The sequence below is a fragment of the Protopterus annectens genome, chromosome 1.part1 (genome assembly GCF_019279795.1).
Source record: "Protopterus annectens isolate FY-2018-M chromosome 1.part1, PAN1.0, whole genome shotgun sequence".
Classification (NCBI taxonomy): Eukaryota; Metazoa; Chordata; order Ceratodontiformes; family Protopteridae; genus Protopterus; species Protopterus annectens.
This window is the reverse complement of record NC_056726.1, coordinates 552,013,864-552,035,767: the sequence shown is the minus strand read 5'-3', so window position 1 is coordinate 552,035,767 and position 21,904 is coordinate 552,013,864. Positions and strand designations below refer to the sequence as shown.

At 36.2% G+C, this 21,904-nt stretch overlaps 1 protein-coding gene across 1 annotated transcript in view; it reads right to left on the bottom strand.

Annotated features, from left to right (window-relative positions):
- LOC122814860 (phospholipid-transporting ATPase ID-like) overlaps window positions 1–21,904 on the bottom strand; it is a 2,026,011-nt gene that overhangs the window by 405,925 nt on the left and 1,598,182 nt on the right. Inside the window, exon 16 of the mRNA XM_044087143.1 lies at window positions 4,881–5,069. Within this exon, the coding sequence (XP_043943078.1) occupies window positions 4,881–5,069 (189 nt within the window). The remainder of the gene's footprint in view (window positions 1–4,880; window positions 5,070–21,904) is intronic.

The following is a 21,904-nucleotide window of genomic DNA, read 5'->3' as shown; positions in this document are numbered from 1 at the left end:
AAGGCACTTAAATGTTTAAGCAGAATTGAAATAATTAAAATAATTTAACTCTCTTTCATTTTTTGAAAAGTTATTTACTCACAGTTCCATAACTCTCCAAGTTGGGGGTATCTCTGTGCTGTTAATAGGAGCTAGCCACAAAGAATATCCAATGAAATAAAGACAATAGTGGGTCTTTTTCAGAAACTTTAGCATAATGTGTTAGTGGGGGCAGACACAGAATGCAAGCAGGTAAATGAAAAGCAGAATATAAAAACACTGAACACAAACTGGAGTAGAAACAATTCTCTCACTATTAAACTTCTACTACAGTTTAAGGCACCAGACTATGCAGAAATTTACCAGTAACACTTTTTGTGGAAAAATGAAGTAATAAATGATTAACGCAAAAATCTAGTAGTAGGAGTCTGCAGTTCTGCCACAGCTGTGAATTAAACTACAAGACTTTGGCCCATCAGGGTTTAAAATACAACCAAATATCTTTCACAAGCAATTCTACTTGTGGAAATAGAGGTGCAGAATAGCTAAGGTCCCTGAACAAACTAAAAAATACAATCAGATGGAACAGAACAGGAAAATACAAAGCAGTATCACCACACAGGTCACAAGGATACTTAAATATTTCAGCAGAAATGAAATACATACAATTATTTAATTCTCTTTCCTTTTCTGAAAAGCTAGCTACTCACAGTTTCACACCTCAACAAGTCTTGGATAAAAGACCTTTCTTATGTATTATAAGATAATCCCTAGAAAACATTACACATTGGAGTTTGGATATTCCTCTGCAAAGGTCTTCTAGTTAAAGGAAGGCTACATTAACACAAGAGGTAAATCAGATGTAGTAATGACAGACCTAGCTTGGGGAAGGACTGCTAAACTGTTAGGTTCATCTAACGTTGTTATGCCTGCATCTGGTCTGATCTCAAGGGATAAGAATAAAGGTATTAATGGAAGTGTACTTTGTGTGTCATCTCTTAGCAGCACCTATGTCAGCGAGGAGAAGTTCAGTGCTTTTCATAATGACTTCAAATCTCTGTTTTGGGGAGTCATTTGACTTAACAGATCTTCACAACTGGAACTGGAAGATAGGTATTCGTTTTTTTGTTTGTTTCTTGTTTTTTCTTTGATGATTTCCCTTTGCTCACTTTGGTAACAATGTTTTTCTGCTGTTTCTTGTCAAATACCATGCAATCATTTTTCAAAAAGAAAAGGAAATAATAAGCTAAGGAGCAATAGTTACTCGTAGTAAAAAAACGGGCCACAGTATACAGGAATAATCCTTCAACCCTTTATTTATGTTTAATTGAAAATCTTCAAGCATAACACTAAACAGCAGAGAAGCAGGCACCTCTAGCTACTACAAAAATGAAATTACTTCAGTGCTAATTTGGGAAATGAACCACTGACAGGGGTAATAAGAACATAAGAAACCTCCTAGCAGCTGTGGTTCTAACATGACTGCCTTGCATTTTATACACTTTTCCATGAAACACTGTCAGAAGACCAAAGCTGACCTTCAGAGTGATAAAGACAGACCTGGTAAGAATATTGACAAGGAAAATAACAGCACTTAATGTAAGGAAATCCAAATCTAATGATTTATGGTTAAAGTATATGGTTACAGTGACCCCTCCAAAGAAGATGTGTGTCTACATTTCTTAAGAATGATGAATTGGTGGATATAGAAATAGCAACAGGTGCAGCAATGTCTATTATATCTGAATGATTTTTTTCACACTGTTTCCTTTGGAATGGCTGCTTAAGATGTTAGTGCTACAAAGGAAAGAAAGTATGTATGTAAACCAAAATGTGTTGCATGCAATTAAGTCAGTGCAAAACAATGCTCAGTTTACACAAGGAATGGGTTCATGATGAATTTGGGAAATTGTGAGGTGTTAAAAGTCACCATTCATCTGAACAAGGATGTCACAAGAAAGTATTACAGAAGTTGACTGTTACAATTTGCATTGAAAGAAAGGTGCTGAAGGACCTTGAAAGGTTTGAGAGAGAAGATACCATTAACCCTGTGGAGCATTACAGATGGGCACTCCAACTGCTGTTGCTATAAAAAGTAAGGTAATGCCCTATTTATTATGCTGGCTATATGCTGACCATTGATCAGGCTAGAACAATGATTGTGAACCTTTTGGTCTCCGTGTGTCAAAAATTCAGAAAATGCCTATTGTGACTCTACTGGCATGTCACCCCCCCCGAACAACAGAGAAACAATACTTTACATATTCGTTTATGTAAAAAAGTACAGTCCAATCATATGTGCTGCTATGTATTATAAAAGTAAAAGAAAAATCAGTGACTTACAATAATGAACATAATATGCTCAGTGATAATTGGGCTTAAAATATTGCACCAAAAAAATTACCCTATTTTTATAGTAATTTTGAATTGAACTTAAAAATATGGAACACATTGCATTTTATTTGATTATCAATTTATGACTTTTTTGTTGTTGAGTTGTAATAGATAAGTGAAGGGTCACATATTTCTTGCATTTTTGTTTATTCAGTTTCTTAGGTAACTTGGGTGTTGATGAATGCTAGTGTGTCGCCCAAAATGACATGGTGTGTCATCTTTGACACACATGTCATAGGTTCACCATCACTGGGCTAGAAACACTAAGACATATACTGTCATTAGAGTGGACAAGCTGATGGCAATGTTAAGTGTTGGAACTATGTTTTCTAAAATACATCTCACCGCTGCTTATTAACAAGTATTACTTGATAATAATTCTAAAAAGTATGTGACAATTAATAAACATAGGTTATTACCTGTGAATAACAGGTTACCATTCCAAAGGAGAGTTCTCTTTGATCTATTTTTCTGTGAAAAAAAGTTAAAATGATTCCAGAATGTGAATGTAGCTGAATGCTACAGTGATTTGCTGATTACTAGAAAAACAGAAAGTGAGCCTTTCACTAACTTGCATGAACTGCTACAAAGGCTACAGGAATATGCGCTTGGTAAATTACAGATTAAATGGCTCAGACAGGGTGAAAAATCATTCATGAGGTGCCCCCAACATGCATGATAGCTGTTTCTTCACTTGATTATTTATTATGGAAAGCTCAGACCTAATCAGAGCACAGTGTTAGCACCATTGTTTAGTTGTATTACAATAACTCCATGCAGGTTACCTTGCCATCATTAAAATGAAAACGCTAGAAAAGTAGTCTAGTGACTAAAACTAGGTAAGGAAATTGAAAATATCTCTAAGCCTTATATGCTGTGCTGCATAGAATAGAAGATGCATAGACGAGCACTTTCATCCATGGAAATTTCAATAAGCATGACTGTGAAAAGCATAAACTGATTTCATCAGACCATTTATAAATAATGTATTTGTGACTGCTGAATGTATATTTTAAATGATGGAAGCTTTAATCATGCATGATAATTATGTCAAGGTACAACTAGCGCCTTGATAATAATAGTTGCTGCTTATACTTTACCTGAACATATTACCACTGACAATGGACATCAGAAAAATGCTGTTGTTTTGTTAAGCAAGCACTGAATAATTCATTTTACTAACACAAGAAGACATCTACCAACAGATGGAATGGCTGAAAGTTTCTTATGAACCTTGAAGGCAGGTATGAAAAAATTGTTTAATTACATGCTGGAAACTGAAGAGAAAATTTTGTTTCTCTGTTATAGTACAGACCAATGTTGAATTGGACTTCAGGATAGACACCTAAACAACTGACTTTAAATAGACTCTTCAGAGTGATAGTGGACCAGATGAAACGGTGTAAGTGAGTATGTGCTAAACAAACAGCACTTGCAAAAGTTTCAGCATGCAAGGGAAACAGACTTCAAGAAAGAAAATTCATTGCATCTCCATGATACCACTGGGGGAGGTCCAAAAGTTCAAAGTGCATTCTAGGAATCACCATAGATGAGGATAAGTTTCATACTGAATTCAAGAAAACAGTCCAAGGATGTCCTGCTGTAGGCATTCTAGCTAGACAAACCATAAGCTAGTGATGCATAATTACACCATCAAACACAAATACCAAAGCATTGGACAGGGACTGTGTTGACTGGCCAAATGTGCAGAAGTAGTTGTTTCTCAAAATAACTTTCTCTCTTTCTCTGTATAAGGAACTACTATGCAAAATGGCAGGCCACAATGAACCAAGAACCAATAAGTTGAACAATGAAAATTACAAAATGGTAGAAAACTATCTTTGCTTCTCACTTACACAATAATCAAGTTAATGGAAGCAATTCTATCCTGATGCATGGACTAAAATGTTTGTGCACCTATGTCGCATAGGCTACCTTTTCAGAGAACGTTCACTATAGGCAACAAAATGCCACTTTGCTGCAGTAAATGTCTTCAGTGGGTTAGTACAGTAGTGCAACAGTACAACAGCTAGCCTTGCTGCCTTGCAGTGCTTTGTCCTGCCTCCTTGTGTCCATGCAGTTGCTTGACAGATGCTATGATTTCCTGACATATCTCAAAGATGTGCTGTGTATGAACTGATGATTCTCTACAATTGTCTGTAGGTGTGCGTGTTTGCCAAGAGCTCTAGTTTATTTCACCACGACAAAGATGTGTTAAAATTGATCATAGGTTTGAGTGCTGTGTGAGTAGGATTGTATGTGTGCATGTGAGCATGTGTGTGTGTGTGTGTGTGTGTGTGTGTGTGTGTGTGTGTGTGTGTGTGTGTGTGTGTGTGTGTGTGTGTGTGTGTGTATCTGTGACATTAGGATAAAATCACAGTTATGACTGAGAGAAGACAGTTCACATTAATTAAAACACATATTTCACAAAACAAGAATAGCAGTCTTGTGGACTACCATTGCAAATAAGTGGAGATACAGAGGATGGTGAGGAGCAAGACTCTTACCTATGACAGACATCCTTTTCCGCACATTGTTAAAATCCAGAATAGCAAGCAACTCATATGTTCTGGTTTCCCCCATTTCGACAACTGTAATGGTCTCTGGTGTACGGGAACGGAACACATATCCAAAGTTTCGAGCAGCAGTGACCAGAGCGCCCTCATCTGGAGACTGGGCTTGATATAACAGGTTTCCTAATGTATGCAGAACATGAGTTAACATATATAAGTACAGGTTCCAATCAAGGAAAACTGTTACTTCACATACTTTAAGCAAAAGTAAGTTACCTTTCAAAACAAAATGTTCCTCTTCAGTTGTATCACAATGCAGCCAGAAGTGTCCAAAAATCTCAAAGATCATAAGCTACCATTTTTTTCTTTATATACAAAAATCTGTCCTACAATTTCCTGCCAAGTCAGCCAAGTGTTGATATAGGGAGGTATTTTTGTTACTGTACTGAGCTATGAAATACACAGATTACATTACTTTCACCATGCAGTGTTACAGTATAAGACATAAGAAAGCTGTAATGACATTATGGTGGAATTTGAACCCCATCACCGTAAGAAGAAGAAACAGGATACTACTGAAAATGAAAAGATGTTCATTACTTGTAATTTCAGAATAAACAGTGTTTTATTTTTATGCTTTTTTAATGAAGTATTGGACTCCATAGCTTAACTGATATACATTTTTTTCTAAAAGTTTGTGCTATCTGAACTTTGAAGTATAAATAAATGAAGCTAAACTACTTGTGCCATTTTGTGGACTAGTATTTCTATTAAATAGCCATGCAGTGTAATGTAAGTGTACCTAAAATATCTGTCCTGTTCTTGAAAATACAAACAGACTATCTAGTTCAAGAAGGAACAGTCATTTAATTGAACCAAGCTATGCATCATATCACAAAATAAGATCCTGCTTCTGGTGTGCAAAAGATGTGAAGACATGATGATTTCACCCATTTAAGAAAGCACACCATCTGCTTACATCACACACTTTGAAATCTTGCTGCTGTAGTCATAGCATAAATTCATATTGATGGCATGACTTTACTTAGGTTCAGTGACAACACACCCAAGTTTCACCTTACATTAATGTAGGTTATTCACCCACTCAGACTGGGGGATTTGGTTACCCATTTCATCATGGGGTAGACACGCACATACACACACATACAAACAAAAAAAAAAAAAAACAGTCATGCAATGTGATATGAGGCAAAATGTAACACATTTAATTATATAGGAACTAATGATATGAGTTCCATAAATGCAGATAGAATGGCATTGAGTAACGGAGATTTATGAAATGGTGCTAGAAAAATTTAATTGACAATGCTCAGTAAAATTGATTTGTACTAATCTAACACAGAAATAAGTAGTGCAGCTGAAAATATTATAAATTAATTAGAATTAAATTTATTTCTTATTTCTTGTCTTATGCTTTATTACCTAAATTGTATCTCCATTTTTCTGGATGGAAATATTCATGTCCATTTCATAATGAAGTCAAACTATTTCAAAGAGAGGTGGTGTATTTTTATTCAGCATAAACATCCATGCAGGTGACAAACACACACATATATACACACACCTCCCCTTTGCTGAGTTCTGCTTCATAGACAACTGTTTTCGTATGTTTTGTAAACGTTCATTGACTACAGAGTGCATGCTAGACTTACCATTTTAAGGTCCTTTTGCAGCAATGTTGGTAGCCTGCCATTTTAATATAAATTACAGTAAATAGACTTTCTTATTTTAATTAACTGTTTGCAGCCAGGTGAATAATAATCACGTTATATTTACAGAATGATACATGCCGGTTTTAGAAAGTAAAAGCTGTAAAAGACCTATAGCATATATGTCTTATGATCTAAATTTTTTATTAGCATAACATATCTTGGTAGTAAATATTATCTTTGTAAAATTAGACATCTTGGGCTTCAAAGAACCCAGTTTCAAAAGTGCAAAGACATTAAATCAGAAGAGGTATAATTTCCAGATTGTTATTAGATTCACTGCACATTAAACAAATGCTCACTGTACATTAAACAAATGCAGACAACCTGAAGAATTCTGCATTCCCAACAACAATTTTCATTTCTTTCTAGGAATGTTATCTTGCTGGCAGCACATAGAACAACCACAGAAGACCTGAAGACTATTTTGATTTCTGCAAAACCCTCAATTTCATTTGCATTGATGTTTAAGTTCTACAAAAGATTTTGAAGAGGAATTTCCAGGGAGTTGTGTAGAGATGATAGCAGTATAGAAGGCCTTCCACTTGGAAACAGAGTTACAAAGAGGAAGATAACGTGCCTAAAACTTAAATTCAAAAGGAAGAGAAATATTCCCTCAGTGAGAGGCATCCTCACTGTGTGTGAGTTTTGAAGGGGGAAAGGGGGTTACTAATTACCCTGAAAACCTGCCTTATACAAGAAGAAACTTATTTCAGTGCAGGGTCACAGAAAGACGGCTATCAGCCCCAACTACATTCGTGGGCCACCTACTAAATAAGGTACTGCTTATGTCTTTGCTACAATGGGCATATCAGTAGGTAAAGACTGTGACTTCAGTTAGGTTCTATCATTTGCTCTTGGGCTAAAAGTTAAGCCAAGCTTTTTGTTTGCTTATATTTGTTTGTGTTGCTAGTCATATGTGCATTGATGTTCGCTTAATGAAGCACACTTTAGTTTTTTTTTTTTTTAAAGCTGAAAAAGAAAACCCACATTTATGTACTCTTATAACATGAAGCCTAAACCTGTAGCTTCTTGTCTGTTGAAACAAGTAAAATGCTCAGCTAATTATCCTTACATTACTGCATCAATGGAGAATGTGAGAAGGAGAACAGTTTGTGTTACTAACTCTGAGATTGCAAATGCTGCTTGAGAACAAGGTGCTTTGCTGAGTTGATATTCCACAACACTGAGTGAAATGCTGCCTCTTTAATGTTTATAACTGACTGTTAAGCTAAACTGATTAAAAATAATAACAGAATTAAAAATAAGGAAGTTAAGCAAGAAGGAATATACAAAATAATTAAATAATATGTATTGGAATTATTTGTTAAAAGAGAAGAAAACATAGAACACATTTATAAAGCTGAAAAATTAAATAACGAAAATAATGAGCATTTAGAACAACAACAACAAAAAAAAAATAACCAGGAAAGAATTGAATGAAATTCTAAACGATATTAACATGATTCTGCAACAGGACTGTACAGAACTGAATATGGTATGTATAAAGGCATGAAGGAGTGGCAAAACTTAATTTTATATGAATGGTTAGAATTAAAGAGAAAAAGAGATATGCACAGGATCTGATGTGCTATACAGTTTTAAATCATCGATAAAGAGAAGATGAGAAGTCTTTACACTTTATTGTTTTCTAGATGCCAAAATTATACCCATGGCCTAAGCTGTTAAGTAGACAGCTTAATGGGTTAAGGGCAAGGCAGAATAGCAGCGCATCCTGAACAGACACCAACCTGGCTATCAACATGAAAAACAATGCTCCTATGCTCCTATTTAAGATTGAACCTGCAAGCTAAACTAAAAATTATAGATCAATAACTTGCCTTCCGACGACGTATGAATTTTTAGGCTAGCCTGCAGGTTCACTCTTAAATAGGAGCATTGTTTTTCCTGTTGTTAGCCAGGTTGGTGTCTGTTCGGGATGCGCATATAAATAGTTCTTACTCATGGCTAAATCTTCCTGCACAGATGTTAATACTTTTAACCAGAAGATAGGTACTGCATCTGGCCCTGGGGTTTTCTAGTTAAAGGTTTTTCTTAACTTTCCAAAAACAGCAAAAAGGTAATCCACTGTGGAAAGGTCTGTAGAATAACAAAACCAGAAATCCAAAAATACTTCTCAAGACGAACCACGACAGCAGGCAAAAGTAAAAAAACACAGCTTTATTTAAAAGAGAGCACTTTCATGCCCAGCTGAGCACTTCTTCAGACCAGTATAAAATAATTAAAACCAACAGCTCTTATATAGTCAATGCATCAGATAATCAGTCACATGTTTAATTATCACTAAAACTATTTAAATAAGTTACGAGCTCTAAGAATCGGTTTTAAAGGTGCATAACCATTTAACCCTGGATGCACATCTGCTTGAAATCTAATAATCCATCCAGTCTCATGCTGTTCTGTAATATTCTTGATGTATCGTAAATGCTCCCCAAAACTTAAACACTCGAACACTCTAAACTTAAACTTATGTAAATCCCTTTCCTCATAAACATGTTTTGCTAGGGCATTCCTATTATCTCTGTTTCTTATGGCCAATAAATGTTCTCTGACTCTATCCTTCAGCATCCTGTTAGTTTTTCCTATATAAAAACATGTACATGCTGAACAGCAAGCTATATAAACCATATTTACATTGGAACAATCAGTACTAACCTTGATCTCAAAAACTTGTTTGTAGTGGGATAGACAAATCTCCTACTGCTGTCTATATACTGACAAAAATTTCAATCACCACAGGGTATTGTCACTCCCTGTATCTGTCTTCTCACACCTCTTTTTCTGCCATAACATAGAAGAATATTACAGAACAGCATGAGACTGGATGGATTGTTAGATTTCAAGCAGATGTACATCCAGGGTTAAATGGTTATGTACCTTTAAAACCAATTCTTAGAGCTTGTAACTTATTTAAATAGTTTTAGTGGTAATTAAACATGTGACTGATTTTATTTGATGCACTGACTATGTAGAAACTGTTGGTTTTAATTATTTTATACTGGTCTGAAGAAGTGCTCAGTTGGGCATGAAAGCACTTACTTTTTAAATAAAGCTGTGTTTTTTTACTTTTGGCTGCTGTCGTGGTTGATCTTGAGAAGTATTTTTGGATTTGTGCTTTTCTTAATTTTCAATCTCTCTGGTTATTACTTCATCCCATTTCATATCCGGTACCTTTAAACTTCTTGTTCTTTCTTTTACTTCTTCTATCCATTTAGCATCTTTTTTATGTTCCACAGGATCCTCATAGATACTTCTCCAAAATGTATCTATTTCTTCTTTTTTTAGTGGTCTTTCAATTTCTTTTACCTTGTTTCCCAATTCTCTATAAAACTTTTTTGGGTCATTAATAAATTGCTTATTTTGTACTTTTCCTTTATATTTATCTGTGTATCTTCTAAGTTTTTCCGCCTATGCTGAGATGTTTTAGTTTATTTGCGATAGTACATGAAGATCCCGATCTGTTCTAATTGTGCGCATTGCTTTTATCATGACTATCTTTCTAAGTATTTTTGTTGATCTGTTCCTTCTTCTATACTCTTCTAACAGTGTCACTTCTTGTCTTAATTGCTTTATAGTTTTCTCTATTCGATACTTCCATGATGGTGTTCAATTTCTCCCCTTCCTTTCCCTCATTACCCTGTGTTCTTCTGGTAGAACCTTATCAGTTATTAATTTAGCTGTATAGTAATATAGCCTGTTTACTTTTGTTACAGCTCATGGATCTCCATGGATAGTCCTAATTACTATGTTCACTTATTTTATCAAGTTTCTGATTTTTTTGTTTTTTACTGACTTTCTGCAGTATATTTCTTTCATGGACCTTAATATGTGTATCTATCCCTATTAAATCAAGCAAGTCTTCTCTTAGCTCGTCTTCTTCTAGAATGAGGGCACATTTTTTTATTTCCACTTCCTATGGGCATTCCATAGAAAGTTCAATTGCATCTTCCTGTTGCACATTCTCTTCAGTTTCATCCTTTGCCATCCATTGCTCTGTCATATGGGAACTGACTGGCCTATCACTCCTCAACATTGACTGCATCAGAATTTCCACAGTTTCTTGTTCCTTCCCTTGATGTTCAGCTTCAAGTGAACATTTATACTCGTTTCTTGTGGAAGGCTCCAAAATATCTTTGTATAGCACCTGACCAATTGCTTTCCATTCAACTGGTTTCCCCTTAATTTGGAGGTCTATTGCTCTATCCTGTTGTGGTACTTTCTGAATTAGATTTTCTACATTGAATCCTTCACTTCGGAGGTACTCCATAACCTCAGTTTCTATTTCTTTAACTTTTCCATTACTAATCTCCTTTTCTACTCTCAGACTGGGGGATTTGGTTACCCATTTCATCATGGGGTAGACACGCACATACACACACATACAAACAAAAAAAAAAACACAGTCATGCAATGTGATATGAGGCAAAATGTAATACATTTAATTATATAGGAACTAATGATATGAGTTCCATAAATGCAGATAGAATGGCATTGAGTAACGGAGATTTATGAAATCGCGCTAGAAAAATTTAATTGACAATGCTCAGTAAAATTGATTTGTACTAATCTAACATAGAAATAAGTAGTGCAGCTGAAAATATTATAAATTAATTAGAATTAAATGTATTTCTTATTTCTTGTCTTATGCTTTATTACCTAAATTGTATCTCCATTTTTCTGGATGGAAATATTCATGTCCATTTCATAATGAAGTCAAACTATTTCAAAGGTAGGTGGTGTATTTTTATTCAGCATAAACATCCATGCAGGTGACAAACACACACATATATACACACACCTCCCCTTTGCTGAGTTCTGCTTCATAGACAACTGTTTTCGTATGTTTTCTAAAAGTTCATTGACTACAGAGTGCATGCTAGACTTACCATTTTAAGGTCCTTTTGCAGCAATGTTGGTAGCCTGCCATTTTAATATAAATTACAGTAAATAGACTTTCTTATTTTAATTAACTGTTTGCAGCCAGGTGAATAATAATCACGTTATATTTACAGAATGATACATGCCGGTTTTAGAAAGTAAAAGCTGTAAAAGACCTATAGCATATATGTCTTATGATCTAAATTTTTTATTAGCATAACATATCTTGGTAGTAAATATTATCTTTGTAAAATTAGACATCTTGGGTTTCAAAGAACCCAGTTTCAAAAGTGCAAAGACATTAAATCAGAAGAGGTATAATTTCCAGATTGTTATTAGATTCACTGGACATTAAACAAATGCAGACAACCTGAAGAATTCTGCATTCCCAACAACAATTTTCATTTCTTTCTAGGAATGTTATCTTGCTGGCAGCACATAGAACAAACACAGAAGACCTGAAGACTATTTTGATTTCTGCAAAACCCTCAATTTCATTTGCTTTGATATTAAAGTTCTAGAAAAGATTTTGAAGAGGAATTTCCAGGGAGTTGTGTAGAGATGATAGCAGTATAGAAGGCCTTCCACTTGGAAACAGAGTTACAAAGAGGAAGATAACGTGCCTAAAACTTAAATTCAAAAGGAAGAGAAATATTCCCTCAGTGAGAGGCATCCTCACTGTGTGTGAGTTTTGAAGGGGGAAAGGGGGTTACTAATTACCCTGAAAACCTGCCTTATACAAGAAGAAACTTATTTCAGTGCAGGGTTACAGAAAGACGGCTATCAGCCCCAACTACATTTGTGGGCCACCTACTAAATAAGGTACTGTTTATGTCTTTGCTACAATGGGCATATCAGTAGGTAAGGACTGTGACTTAAGTTAGGTGTTATCATTTGCTCTTGGGCTAAAAGTTAAGCCAAGCTTTTCGTTTGCTTATATTTGTTTGTGTTGCTAGTCATATGTGCATTGATGTTCGCTTAATGAAGCACACTTTAGTTTTTTTTTTTTTAAAGCTGAAAAAGAAAACCCACATTTATGTACTATTATAACATGAAGCCTAAACCTGTAACTTCTTGTCTGTTGAAACAAGTAAAATGCTCAGCTAATTCTCCTTACATTGCTGCATCAATGGAGAATGTGAGAAGGAGAACAGTTTGTGTTACTAACTCCGAGATTGCAAATGCTGCTTGAGAACAAGGTGCTTTGCTGAGCTGATATTCCACAACACTGAGTGAAATGCTGCCTCTTTAATGTTTATAACTGATTGTTAAGCTAAACTGATTAAAAATAATAACAGAATTAAAAATAAGGAAGTTAAGCAAGAAGGAATATACAAAATAATTAAATAATATGTATTGGAATTATTTGTTAAAAGAGAAGAAAACATAGAACACATTTATAAAGCTGAAAAATTAAATAATGAAAATAATGAGCATTTAGAACAACAACAACAAAAAAAAAATAACCATGAAAGAATTGAATGAAATTCTTAAAGACATTAACATGATTCTGCAACAGGACTGTACAGAATTGAATATGGTATGTATAAAGACATGAAGGAGTGGCAAAACTTAATTTTATATGAATGGTTAGAATTAAAGAGAAAAAGAGATATGTACAGGAGTTATGAAATTTATAGTTAGAAAAGGAAATAAAGAGGAGATAAAAAAATTGGAGACCTATAACATTGAACAATTTGGATTATACATTTTTATGAGAGTAATAAAAAAAGTTACAAAAATGGCTAGACTATATGACCAAAATGTATTTGGAATAAGAGGAAAAGGAGGTCAAGAGTTATTATGAATAATAAAAGAAATTATTGATGATATAAATACAAATGTAGAAGCAAAGGTTATCATAGGGGATATTAGTAACACCTATGATAATATTCAATATAAATCATTATGGGGAATTTTGCAGGCATATAATGTAAGCAAAAATATTACAAGTGATAAAATATGTTTGCGAAAGGAACTATGTGCAACTAAATGTAAATGTCTGGATTGGGGAAGAAATAAAAACAGAATGTAGAATAAAGCATGGCTGCCCAGCTAGTAGTGTAATTTTCTTATTAGTTATGAGTGTAACGGTGGATACCAAATGTTGAAGGAAGTACAATTGCCAATAATGTATAATTATGTGGATGATATTGTATTAATTGTTAAAAATAAAGAATGGATGGGAGAAGTTAATGAAAAATTAAGTATAAATTAAAACATAGTTTAATTATAAATAAAGAGAAAAGTATTTGGTTTTGAAGGTATGATAGGCGATAATGAGTTCAATGAAAAATATATAGATATATTAGGAATAATATTTGTAAGGAATGAATACAGACAACAACAGCATGATAATGTACTCAAAGAATTAAAGGATATAACTATTGTTTGGGAATCATATAGATTTTCATATAGAAAAAAGCACGCTTGTTAAACAATATGGTAACAGGAAAAATTGCTTATGTTGCTAACAACTATATGATTCCTATTAAGTATGAAAAGGCTCTTATGATGATTATATTTTCTTTTATATGGGGCTCCAGACTGAATCCAGTCAAGAGAGGGATTCTACATATGAAAGAAGAGCAAGGAGGCTTGGGTTTAATAAACCCAACAATGCATGCAGCATCTTTAATTTTTTAAAAGGAATTATGAAGAAAAATAAAAACTTGATATAAATGATAGTAAATTATAAATACAAATAACTGTGGGAAGAAATGGAAGTTAAAAAAAGGAAGTAAAATCATTGTGTATGAAGAAATGAAAGAGTAACAAAACAAAATTGCATTATGGAAAATAAAAAAAAAGAATATATGTGAGAAAAATAGAAAGGAATGTTAGCTAAATATTATGAAAGCATTTTATTGCATTGATCTATGGAAAGATTTAGAAATAGATAAGCAAAAAGCCATAATGATGAGATATAACTGTAAAAAGATTGAAGAATGTAATGATTTTTTATGGAGATTGTCTATTAGAAAATTTCTGATTAAGGCAAATATGCCATAAAAGAAAAAGCAGGATAGAATATGTAGTAAATGTAGAGAGTTTAAGACTACTGAGCATGCATTTCTGAAATGTGAAAGAGTTAATAATTTGTGAAAAGAAATATGTAAACATAATAGGATGAAAAGTTGGTTAAAATTTGAGCAAATAAATATGGACATAATAGAATTTGGTTATTATGGTGCATGAAAACAGGAATAAGTGAAGAAAATGGACAGAGTAATTAATATTTTATGTTTCATGGGCTATATGGAATGAGAGACTAAATTAATTTAACTACAATGGAAAATGGACTTTGACAAAGATTCTGGAGAAAATAATGTTTTGGTTGTGGATAAAACAGTGGGGGAAATGCTTAAATTGAAGTTTATAATGTATGGAGATTTGTAAATAGATATAACTAATGTAAAAATGAAAATATGTAAATAATATGTAATGTATATATCAATAAAAAACCCTAGGTACAGTGGGAACTTTTACAATCACTTAATCTACCACCAACTTAAACAGATGGGACTTGAGTTTACTTTCTCACACATCAGCAACCTGTCAGGACTATTTTATCACAAATATTTGATATTTTGTTCTACTTTTGAAAAGTTCATAAGGCAGGACAAAAAACTCACCCTAGAAGGTCAGCTGTCTTGCTAGAGCAGTCCTTTCAGTTAAAATATATAGATACACAAAGGTGATAGACAAAAAATATATGCAACGTTGCCATTGTAATAGGCTTCTAAATGCACATTCTAATATGAACTTACTCAGATTTTTTGAAAAAGTTCCCAGCACATGAGCAAAAAAAAAAAGAGGCTTAACCTTTCTTACAGCAGATATGAGGTCCATAGAGATATGAGACACAGGCAGTAAAGGAGACCCCATTTAATAATGAAACACCCAGAGGTAGATACAAAGAAGATTACATAAGCTATATATATATATATATATATATATATATATATATATATATATATAGGTCTACTTCATATGACAGAAAATTCATTTGAGAGAAATTCATTTGGCCGAGACCATAACACCGAAAATTCTAAACACTGAAAACCCATTTGACTGAAACTCATAACACCGAAACATGAAATTAAAAAGATTATGCCCTTTTCCCCACTGTAGTGCGATCCTGGAGTTAGTATATGTAGTCAGGGGGGTGTGGGGGGCTATGCTATACTTTATACAAATGGATACTTATAACTGTGATGAATAACTCTTTGCAGAAAACAATATTTACCTAAACTATGTGGAGACTACACCCCCACACCACTCAAAGTGGAGGGCTGTGCCCCCCACACACCACCAACTATATATACTAACTCCAGGATCACACTACAGTGGGGAAAAAGGGCGTATACATTTTACTGTAATGTTTCAGTATTATGAGTTTCAGTCAAATGGGTTTTCAGTGTTTTGAACTTTCAGTGCTATGGTCTCAGTCAAATGAATTTCTATCAAATGAACTTTCTATCATATGAAGTAGACCCATATATATATATATATATATATATATATATATATATATGTGTGTGTGTGTGTGTGTGTGTGTGTGTGTGTTTTTAATTTCTCCAGATCTTTTGGGTTTCTAATACAATCACTGGAATGGACCCCATTCTTAAGTCAAAATACGATTAAAGTTCATGAAATTAGCATTGTTTCAATATTTGATGTCAGCCAGAAGTGGTCTTCTCAGCACCTGCAATGTGCCCAGTAATGACTCCTTCTGCAATTCGTACAGAATTACATGTGTTGGTAATATATCTGAATACAATTGTAGATTCTTTTTTATAAGACCTGTTGCTCCTACTACTATTGGAACTGTCTGGATATCTTTCTCCACATTGCTCTCATTTCTGCCTGCAAATCTTGATATTTTATGACTTTGTGTCTTTCTGTATGCAAGACATTGTAGTCACCGGGTGTGACGATTTCAATGAAGAATGTTAATTTTGTCTTCTTTTCATGGACCACTATATCCGGTTTTCTAGCATCTATCTTTTGAACTATTGGTAATGGGTGATCCCATGTAATGTAGACTTAATCATTTTCTTTGATGCTTTGTGGCACATATTTCCAGTGTTTTCAGCCACTTCAATACCACAACATTTGCACAATCTTCAGTGCAAAAGTCTTGCCACATTATTATGCCTACACTATACAGTCCTGCTTTGATTAATATGTCACAACCAGCAACAAGGTGTGCAACTGTTTGCAGTTCTGTTTTACAAAACCTACATTTGTCTGTTGCTTCCGGGTCAACCTGACATGGCTGACAGTTCATATGGTCGACAGTTCATTTGGTCTACAGTTCATTTGATTGACAAGCATTTAGTGGGCTTCACTTCATAATGAGGGGCACAGCCCCCCACACCCCCCTAACTATATATATCAACTCCAGGGTCGCACAACATTGGGGAAGGGAGCAAATCTGCTTGTCAACCAAATGAACTGTCGACCAAATGAGTGTCGATCATATGAACTGTTGACCATGTCAGGTAGACCCGTTGCTTTCACATATTCAATGGACTTTGTATACTAATGTGTATGCAGTCCACTATGTTGTCCCACACATTTTAACCTTTCATCTCTTGGTTTTAGTTTGCCTCTCCTTAACCATTCCTGAGTTCATTCTTGATCAACATGAGTTTTTTCCAGAAGTTTTCTATACTTGCAGCTATATTTATGCATTTTCTACATTTCTTGCCTTATCTGGTTCTTCACCTTATATTCTTTCTTTTGTTTTTTGGCACATTCAGTTGCTGCCTGATTTTTATCTACTTGTGGTTTGATTTCCATTCCTGGTTGATGCCAATATGCTTCTGCTGGACTAAGCAGGGAGGTCATTTTAGATTTGTTCTCCTCATACTTCAAAACTTTCACTAAATTTGGGTCTTGTGAGGTCAGCAGATATGTGTGGAGACCCCCGATTGCAGATCGATACATGTTGTGATGCCCGTGCACTGGCCCAGCAATCAAGGAGCCTTAATCCTCACCACTAACACCAGTGAGGGGCATCCACATCTGGAAGGATAACAAATACACACACAGTAAAGTACAATTTTCCTTAAGAGCATACAGAGATCACAGTCAGTCTCGGGCTGGTTTCTACCTTTCTCTCCAGATTCCCAATAAGACTCCCCACTGGCACAGCTATAGGGTCCAGATCTCAGCCTAGTGATAAAGTTAAAACCTCCAGCACCCTCTCTGTCCAACCAGTGATTCATATCCCTGTCCAGTTAGCTGACACACACACACACACACACACACACACACACACACACACACACACACACACACACACACACACACACACACACACACACACACACTTTGGGATATGAGTTATATACAAACATAGACACACCTGGGGAAGGCTGGCACAGTTTCTCCAGCTATGCCCCTTCTGTCCAGGCTATAGGTTCATAGGTTCATAGGTTTATACTAGGTTATCTGCCCTGGGGCATTTATAAGCCTAGCCAGAGTGTGTTTGGCTTTCGCCACCCTTTTAGATCGGTTTACTGTGCCTCTGTAGAGTAGGTCACATAAGATAGCCTTTTAAGGTTAGTTTACTGTGCCCCTGTCGAGCAGGGACACAGAAGAGATCCCAGGGGTGAACTTACAATCTCCCATCCACTCGTCAAGATTTCTCTTGAAGAGGGTCAATGAGGGGCTCTGCCTAATATGGACTAGGATTCTGTTCCAGAGTGAGGGCAGCCTCTGGGATATGAATCTGTCCCTTCAGCATGTCCTATTTATTTCTGTGCTGAGGTTTAAGTCCATGGAGCATGTAGCTCTAAGGGATTTGGATTTCCTGAGGTGGAGCATGTCCATTAACTCTGGGTTGGACATGACTTTATACGTCAGGCATAGATCACCTCTGAGTAGGCGGTAAGCAACTGAGTAGACCTGGAGTTTCTTTAGCCGAACTGCACAGGGCATCTGTTTGAGTCCCTTGATCCTCTTGGTGAGGTACTTTTGGGCCTCTCCAGTTGCTGCAGGTGTCGGGTAAGGTACATCCCAAATGGGGCATTGTATTCAATTATGGGCCTGATGAGTGATGAGTAAAGGGGCACAATGATCTCTCTTGTTCTAGATGTGAACCCTTTCATGATAAGGTGGGCTATATAGAAGGTCTTTCTAACCACTCTGGCAAGGTGATTGTCAAAAGAGAGGTTTCTATCTACTTGGGTCCCCAAATCCTAATTACTTCTTCCGTACTTAATGGATTACCACCTATGTGGTAATTTGTGGGCACTTTGTTTTTCCCGAATGGGATGACTATGCACTTTTTGGCATTTAGCTTAAGGCCATGGCTCTGGCACCAGTTATCCGTCTCTGTGAGACCCTTTTGGAGGATGCTTGTGTCAGCCAGAGAGTCGATTATGGCACCCAGCTTGTAGTCATCTGCGAACTTGGTCAGCCATAGTCCTCCCACATTAGCCTGTACCTCAGAGAAGTATATACCGAACAAGAGAGGTCACAGGACTGAGCCTTGTGGGACGCCGCTTGTAACTGGTTTGGAGTCTGACATGGCACCTGCAATACTGACCATGTGGGTTCTATCCCTGAGCCAGTTTGCAACCCATGTTGTGACATAGGGGTTGATATTTAAGCTGGTGAGCTTATTTATGATGCCCTAGTAGGGTATTGTGTCAAGGGTTTTTGCGAAGTCCAGGTAGGCTGTGTGGACTACCTTCCCTTCATCTATGGCCTTGGTAACTGTTTCAAAGAAGTTGACCAGGTTCAAGAGGCAAGATCTGCCCTTAACAAAGCCAAATTGGGTGGGATCCAGTGTCTGGAGGTTACCAATGTCCTTGTTTATGAGTTCCATGATGATACGCTCCATAGCTTTGCAGACCAGACTAGTCAGGCTTATAGGGCGATAGTTTCCTGGGTCCATTGTGGCACCACCTTTATGGAGCAGGACCACTGTTGCTGTATGCCATTCCTTGGGTACATATCCTGTAGCAAGGCTGAGACTGAACAGTGACTTTATGTGAGGGTTTAGTTCTTCTTGGAGCTCGTGTAAGATGCAGTCCGGGGCACTGTCTGGTCCCATTGATGCTGTGTTTTTTGCTTTGGAGAGGGCAGCTCTCACCTGTGCATTTGTGATGTCAAGGAGGCTACATTCTGTTGGGATAGACATTTGGTCTTTTGGGGGGGAAGGGGGGGGGGATTTGCACTGAACCTGTCTGCCAAGATGTTAGCAATGTCTGTGGGATCAGTGTATTTTTTGTCATTTTGTACTAACTCAGAATATATCTCGGAGTTGCCCCCCAGATTCCTGTCATAACTAAAGAAGGCCTTGTGATTATCTTTAGTGCCTTGTGCAATTTTTCTTTCGAAGCTGGCCTTAGATAATTTTATGAGGGATCGTAGTTTCTTGCTAGTACTGATTAGAGATGCCTTCCCTTTTTGGGATTTTGCTCTATCATGTAGTAGCTTCCTCCTTTTGTTGTATAGCTTATTTATGGCCGGGGTCCATCAGACTGGTCTCCTGCCTTTGGAGGAGTGAGTCTTGGTTTTATTTGGGATAGCATGATCCATGCATTCCTGTATGTGTCCATAGAATGCATTTGTAAATGATTCTGCTGTTTGGGCAGTATTTTCCACTGGCCCGGCAGCTTTGAAGGATTCCACCTCGGTTTTGAGAAGTGTGAAATTTGCTTTTGAGAAATTTTTCACCATGATTTCCTTGGCTGGGGGTGGGGATGGGATATGGATGTCCAGTGAGATTAATTTATGGTCTGATCTTACCAATGAGGGACATACCTCTGGTGTGGAACATAGAGTCCCCATGTTGGTGATGACCAGGTTCAATATGTTATCCCCTCTTGTGGGAGTGGTGACCAGTTGTTCCATAGCATTTGAGTTTATAAATTCTAGGAACCATTGGGCAAGGGTGTTGGGGCTTGACTAGTTTTCCCAGTCGATTTTTGGGTAGTTGAAGTCACCCAATATTATTGTGTTTGGAGAGACCTTCATATTCTCCAGTGTTCTCAGGAAGGCCGAGTGGGGTTCCTGAGTTTGGGAGGGTGGTCTGTAGCAGGCTACAAACTGAAAGGCAGTTTTGTCCAGTGTTAACTGTACATGGATGGTCTCTGATGCTTCGTGTAGTGCCACTAACCTGGAGGTATGAGTATCTTTGATGAATATGGATACTCCCCCTCCTTTTGTGGTTCGGTCCGAATTTTGGGGCCGAAAGGCATGGTATGAGATATAACCTGGTAGTGCTGGGGTGCTCTCTGGGGCCTTGAACCAGGTCTCTGTCACTGCACATATATCGATATTCTCCATACTGAAGAGAGTCTATAAGGTAGTAATCACCACCACCAACCACTAATATCAGTTGCTAATAAGGTCCTTATCAAAGGGTGTCCAATTATTACTCTGCAATATTATTATCCAACTGGTAAGTGTGACTGAACAGCAAGACTTGTTTGGGGTGGCTTGGACAGTATCACTACATACATGCAATGTACTCCAGAGCGTAAATTATGTCTACACAAAACAGCCAACATTGAAAGGTTTAAAAATATTTAATAATAAATAATAAGAACACAAGACAATACTTCCTACTACACAGTGCTAGTCAAGAGTTCAGAGATCACAGAGAAATGCTTAATATAATACAGTAGAAACGTTCTGACATCAATAAAGAAAAAAAACAGCTAGTCTAATCTTTCTATTTCCTAGCTGACAGAATTATCTACAAAATCCTGTCTAGCTAGGCTGGCAGCCTTCACATATCTTCACACATGTAATCAGTTTCATGGAGGCCCATCCTTCCTTCGGAATGAGGAATATATAATCTTCGTATGCACTTATTTTTATAAGCCATTTGGTGAGCTTGAAGCATCCTTTTTCTTTTACTGTCTAATCTATCCAGCATGTTTTGGGGCCAGTCAATCATTCCAAAACTGTAAGTTAGGACAGGAAAATCAAATTGGTTTATAGCTTGGATTTTGTTCCTAGATGTCAATGCTGTTTTCAGGATTAATTTAAGTCTTCTAAAGTATTCATTACTGAGTTTTATTCACATTTATTCATGTTTTATTATTGATCCTTCATTAATTCCCAAATATTTATACACTCCCTATTGCTCAAGTTTTTTTATATCACATTCTTGTCCCAAACTGATGTTTTCCTGGTGCTGCAGTTTTCCTGCTTTAAAGGTTGCTTTTGCACATTTATCAAGACCTGATCACATTCTTATATCATCTGAAAAAGTTTGGACAACTTGCAGTTGTGCTTTCAGTTCCTCATCTGATGTGCTATACAGTTTTAAATCATCGATAAAGAGAAGATGAGAAGTCTTTACACTTTATTGTTTTCTAGATGCCAAAATTATACCCATGGCCTAAGCTGTTAAGTAGA